Source organism: Rhopalosiphum padi, chromosome 1 (genome assembly GCF_020882245.1).
Source record: "Rhopalosiphum padi isolate XX-2018 chromosome 1, ASM2088224v1, whole genome shotgun sequence".
Taxonomy (NCBI): Eukaryota; Metazoa; Arthropoda; class Insecta; order Hemiptera; family Aphididae; genus Rhopalosiphum; species Rhopalosiphum padi.
Genome location: NC_083597.1, coordinates 78,773,511 through 78,780,126, shown reverse-complemented (window position 1 = coordinate 78,780,126; position 6,616 = coordinate 78,773,511). Strand labels below are relative to the sequence as shown.

The following is a 6,616-nucleotide window of genomic DNA, read 5'->3' as shown; positions in this document are numbered from 1 at the left end:
ACACTCACACACACACACACACGCTCTAATTTGCAACGTAGCCACCAAACGGGCGCATACCACTTATATACACAAATACAATAAGCAATACAATATATAGTATATATATATATATATATATATATACGACTATACGCGGAAAACGCATTTATAAATCTTTTTTATATTTTTTTTCATCATCATCATTATTATTATTATTACTATTATTATTAATCTCCAAATAAAGTCTATTCACGTATTTTACTTCGTTTTTTTTTATATATAAATATAATATGTATGCGTACACTATAGATCTCGTCCAATCTCTCAATGCGATTTATTTTGCGAGGTTCCTATACCCATGACAACTAACCAACACAACACAAGTGTGCACGCTCTATATTATATTCCGGTAAAACCTGATTAAAGTGACCGGCGTGTCTTTGCAGCGTCGCCCCGACCCCATTCAACTGTCAAATCGAAATTTTAAGCGTGTCTCTGCGCACGGGGAACCCTAAATCCCGTCCCAGAGGTGTGTACTGCCGCCACCGGTGCATTTATTATTTACATTATGTACATGTACTTACGGCAAACGCGATTCTTATAGACGACCGGACAAAGTTTCCCATCGTCACAACCACCGAGTGCATTTTGCCGCACCCGTTGGCACACAATTCGCTGCGCACACACGTCCGACACCCCTCGTGGAGACTTTCTATACGAAATGTTAATGCATTTATACCTATATAATATACGACAATGACGAGTGTGTAAAAGATTGTTAGTATCGTCGATTACCGGTTTTCCTATCGGAAATCGGTCGCCAAACATTTATTTACTTTCTTCTTACCATCAATAGGTAACCCACACCCATTTCGTATACGGTTTAAAGGTTAAAAAAACCAATACGAAATACCGACGGCTGTTTCTTTTGTTATTATTATCATTATTTTTTGCATTGCTAAACTGTTGGCCAAGATAAATCGCTCCACGACTTCTGGTTAAACAAGGGTCTTCTTGCTTGGTAAATTGATTTTTTTTCTTCACATTATACTATATACATACAATAATATATATTCTTCAAAAGAATTTCAATTTAATGTCCGGGCAATTATTTTTATTACTCTCTACTTGTGCTGTTATCGCGATATCCCCATTAAAATTACATTTATCCTGCATAGTTTACACAAAATATAATATTAATATATACTACTATATTTTAATTCATTACTTAAAAATTTCCGATAAACATTCTAATTTATTGTATTTCCAGTTTTGTAAACCATTTCAATAAGCATAATTTGTATTTAATTATGAGTTCTGTGTATGATAATGTTTTAATTTGTATTTTGTATATAGTGTAAGTGTACAGCTGCATTAAATGTAATAAATAACAAAGTTCGGCTAACACAGAAAATAGATATGAACGACTAACGAGAATTTTTAAGATAAATTATTTTTCGAAACGCATTTCTCTCGGTATTTTATTTCTGTCTAATGATCCGTTACAGTTTATATATGAGTATAGTTTCTGGATAAAAAGTGTAATCGTAGACATAATCGTATTACTCACATGACCAAGAATGAAATCGTTATATAGAAAATAAAAGAACTATTCCTGATGAAAATGTTGTTGCATTATATATGTTATACATACTAGTTCAAATATATTTTGAGTTGTATATGTATAAACAGTGTATTTTATTCATTATATAAATCCAGGGTAGTCCATAAACTATAAAGGAAAATTGTTTAACCGTTTTATCATATTTGTATCAGCAAAAGTTTAAAAATAATTAAGCAAACATTTTGTATGCAACCAATTCACGGCTGGCCGTATACTCAATTTAAAGTAACAAAATTACAGTGCGTGTTTTTTTTTTTTATACTTCCAATTCATTATTTTTTAGAAACGCCCTTCAGAAAATATAAGTATAGTTCTTAAAGTCTTGTTAATATGTGTTTGTACAATTTGTCATCAATTGAGCGAAAAGCTGACTAGGATCCACCCTCAACACATATTATATAATACATCATACTATATATATAATACTTTTAAATTTTAATACAGTGTTTGAATAATGGATATACGTATAATATCATTGATTATAAATAGTACTATTTATAATCAATGATAATATTAATTATATAATATATTTTATAGTATAATCGTAATGATTTAAAATATTATATTGTACATTCGTGCATGTACAATATACTAAATTATAATCCATTCGATCTGCTATGATAATTTTTTTAATTAAAAATTGATTCTTAAATATATCCATTTTTATATAATTAGAGTTTTACTATAATTTTTTTTAAAACTTTTTTCTTATAAATTATTATATAAGCATCCGTGGATTTTAATTTATTATACAAAACAAATATTACATTATTTTATAAATATTAATTTGTCAGAAAATTATAAAATTATAATTTTGGGCCACCCTACATAATATGGAACTCACGTGTCACAAATTAAATTTTTTGGCGGTTTCGCAGCTGTCGCATGGAGACAAAAAAGCGGATATCCGGCAAGTAATAGAATTATAAAAAAAATTCAAAAATCACGATTCAAAAAATATATTATAATGAAAAAAAATGTACCTATACAATATTAAATATTTCATTTGAATGACATTTTAAAAATATAACGAAGCGACAATTAGTATAGCTTCGTTAATGTATGCATATTCAGTATAGCTGCCATTACTTATATGCATCAGTCGATCGCTGTAGCTTTTTAAAATATGGCTGCCTGCATGCATTAACTATATTATCACTATAAGCCTTGCACTTCCTGTATGCAGTGCAGGGCCAGGGTGATTTGAGCTCGTACTCGGGCCCCCTTGTCGCGGAGCTCATCCGCCCGTTCCTTGAGCAACTTGGTTCGGATCTGAACATGCGCCAGTGTCTCGTCCTTGGAGTACTCAACATAATAGCCCAAACCCACGCATACCAAGAACGTCCGGACGTCCGCGTTGGCCTGCATGAAGAAATCGCACCCCACATTGACACGAGTCTTCAATGGCTTGCCGGCTGGAAGTTCGCACGCTAACCGACTCATTGTCTCCACGGTATTGCGCACGTCTTCCAGTTCCGCAATTTGTTCGTTGATCACATCCAGAGCGGTAGAGATCTGCTTTAGGCTGTCCTTGAGGACATCGTTGATGAACATCTCGAACTTGGCCACCTTTGCCTCTACCGATTCCGCTTTCGACCATGACAATGGAGAAGACGACATATTTTTATTTTTTTTTCACGGTTTTAGTTCTTTTTTATCTTTTTTTACCTGAAACATATTTAATCAAATAGTTAAATTAAATAACTATAATGAAGTTTTTTGTACTTATTTTTGAAAAACTAAAAGCTAGGGGATAAACTATAAACTTCCCAAGATCGTAACAAGCCCATCCATCATATACAAAATAATAATACAGGGAGGTTATAATGCAGGAAGTTTAAATCCCTATGAATTTTTTTTCTTCAAATCAACGATAGCTGATAAACTAGTAATTGGTTTTGCTGGACCTCTATGACCTATGTTTTTTTTTACTTTTAAAATAAATATGTACAAACATTTTTTATAATATGTATACAAAAATTAATGATAAAACGAGTCTGCATATTAAATTACTTTAAAATAATTTTTACTACACCATTGTCTTGTAGGCTGGATGGATTTACTTTTCTTACATTGAACCTATGTATATTCACGACCGGAAATCGATACAGCACAACCGATTAATCTGCGAAATATATTTAGGTGATAAGAAGAGTCCCGAACTCGTATTTCCATATTGAGGATGTGTATTCTGATTTCGACATAATATAGGTTATAGGTATACGTGAAAAGTAAGTCCACGTATAATGCGTTTTCGATGTTTTTCCCGTCACCAAAGCGTCCTTATAATATAGTTAAAACTTGTATAACTTATAAAAGTACACGTATTATTAAATAATTATATGCATCGGCCATCGGCCCTATACTGGACGTTACACTATAAATCGTTTGAACTTGAAAAATGCAATAATTTGTATTTGTATCTGCGGACAGTACTGGAAAATCTTGAATGTGCAGGCGCGGAGAAACCTCTGCCAAAAAGCTACTTTTATCGCAGTTCTTAGACGATTTCGAGATCACGTGTTATTCAAATACAAAAATAATATTATTGAAAATATGAAAAAAAAAGTTTATAATAATCGTGTGACTTTAAATTCATATTGAATTCGTAACCTTCGAAGTTCAAATAATAAACTTAACATTATTTTTCGTTTTATATTTTTCTGGTAGCACATTATGTACGTTGTTAAAATGAATCAGTCATTAACAGCATTATTCAACAACATGTTCGTCTACGCTCGCCATATGAATCGGATTTATGTGAAAAATCAAATAATAAGTTGCTACAAGAAGTTTGAATGTATTTGTTTATTAGAAATTAAAAAAAATGTGCGGACAACTGGAATATGTTTTCGTAGTTTTTGAGTTTTTGAGTTTAATACAAAAAAATGTTTGTATTTTTCATAAATCCATCCAAACATTTTTAAATTAAAAATAAATATGTTTTAGTATCAAACTATATAAGTAAGTGCAAGTTTACATTTTTTCAAATGTTTTCGAATTAAATACTTAATGTTTTATTAATATAATATATAATTTAATATTAATATCCAATATTTAACTTGATATTATTATTATATAAACATAAATAAAAATGTTGGCTAAATAAACAGTAAATCAAAGAATGTATTAAATTTAATTATGTTATAGTAAGTGGTTTTAGAGGTTTTCTTCTATATTTATACCAATTAATATTTGTAATTAACTTTCTCATAATTTAAGCGCGAATATTAAATGTAACTTCTTACTTGTACTTAATAACCAAGTAAAAATAAAATCAAAAACCATAGCAAATTTAAATTTAAATAGGTACATATATTTGGTTTTTGATTTAAATAATAAATAGCCTTAAAAGAAAAAGCCTTAAAGAATAAAAAACATAAAATTTATAAATAAAAAATAAGTTAAAATATTTAATTTTATTAATCATGGTATTTAATAATAAAAATAAAAATATGAATTCAATGTTAACTTTCGAAATACTTTTTATCAAGCCAGAAAGCCTTGGGCTTTAATTTAAATAACACGAAATGTGTCTATGTTCCAAGTTTTAACACATTAATTAAGTATTACTAACATATATTTATAAATAAAATACCAAGTTCCTAATCAACACAACTGTTATTAACAATAATTCATGCATTTATAATTGGTTTTCTACCTACATTACCTTTTTCTTAGAAACGTAAAATGGATTTATTTTGTTAACTATTAATTCTTATTAGTTTTATTATTTATACATCACATCATGTATATAAATATATATAATGAATAATGATAATGTAGTATTGATATTTAATATTATAAGTGCTTAATGTAATAGTACACGTTATGTAAAATACGACGACGTTATAATATGTGAAAATTGTACATTTTCTATGGCTTAGGTTGATAATAAGTATGTCATTAGTCGTTTCGATATACATATTTAATTGTACAACTATAACCTATCAGATTTGTTTTTATTTAAAATACAGTTGCATACATGAATAATTGTATTTTAATACCTACTCCGTAATAAAGAAATTAAGCGTCGCAAAAAATTTAAATATATTAAATATTAAGTAAGGTTTCTATTTTTCTTTAAAAATTTAATTTTTGTATTTATCATGAAATTTAGACGTTGAATCAGGTATTGTTTGTTACCGTAATTAGTAAAAAAAAAAAAAAAACAATGGCTTAAGGTTTTATACAATAACTAAGTAGTAAGTTTTGATTGCCTGTACGTGATAATAGTATACTTACTCTATAAAGGTTTATGAACATTATACATCATTATACTTACATAATATTTTTAAATTAGTAGGGCATTAACTTTAAAAGGAAAATAATCCAAAACTGATAAAAAAAAAAATTAATATTTTCAAAAGAAATACTATATAATATATTGCATTAAAAGAGAATGAAAAATTATTTTTGTTATGACGCAAATACAATTATTAATAAAAATTCCATTCTATTATACTATTACATTATTTAATAAAGAATAGCAATAGAGTTTAAAAGTATTCAGCGAATTTTTAGAATTCATTTTTATTCTTAACAAACTTTATAAGTAAGTAGGTATGTAGATAGAAAAAAATATTTTAAATCAAATAATGTATCAATTAATACAATATTTTCTACAATTTTAATAAATAAATAAATAAAAGTCGACTTAAGTATATGACAAAGGCAATACAATTTAATTCATGAACACTGAAATTGAGATTTTTATATATGTACATGGTATATTTAAATATCCCAGTATCGTGTTTTTTTTACAATTTAGATAATATATATTAATACTATATGGTTTAAAACGAGGTTACCGCTGTACTGATAATTATAGAAACAATATAATCAAAAGTTTTGGTTATTTCTGAACAGTGATTAGCAGTTATAATACTTAATTGCAATTTCAGGTAATTACAAATTACTATTGTTTAAAACAGTAAGCCGTAAGCAATTTACTTCACAGCTGGTTTTATTTCAAAATAATTTTAAAGATGATCATTATAAAGTTGTCGA

General features: G+C 28.0%; 1 protein-coding gene across 3 annotated transcripts in view; it reads right to left on the bottom strand.

Moving 5' to 3' along the window:
• Positions 1-2,549: 2,549 nt before the first annotated feature.
• Positions 2,550-6,616, bottom strand: part of LOC132919612 (protein UXT homolog) — a 64,726-nt gene continuing 60,659 nt past the window's right edge. For all 3 annotated transcript variants that reach the window (XM_060981349.1, XM_060981341.1, XM_060981356.1), the window contains one exon: positions 2,550-3,274. In XM_060981349.1, coding sequence (XP_060837332.1) covers positions 2,765-3,226 — 462 coding nt within the window. In that variant the 5' untranslated portion in view covers positions 3,227-3,274 and the 3' untranslated portion in view covers positions 2,550-2,764. The remainder of the gene's footprint in view (positions 3,275-6,616) is intronic.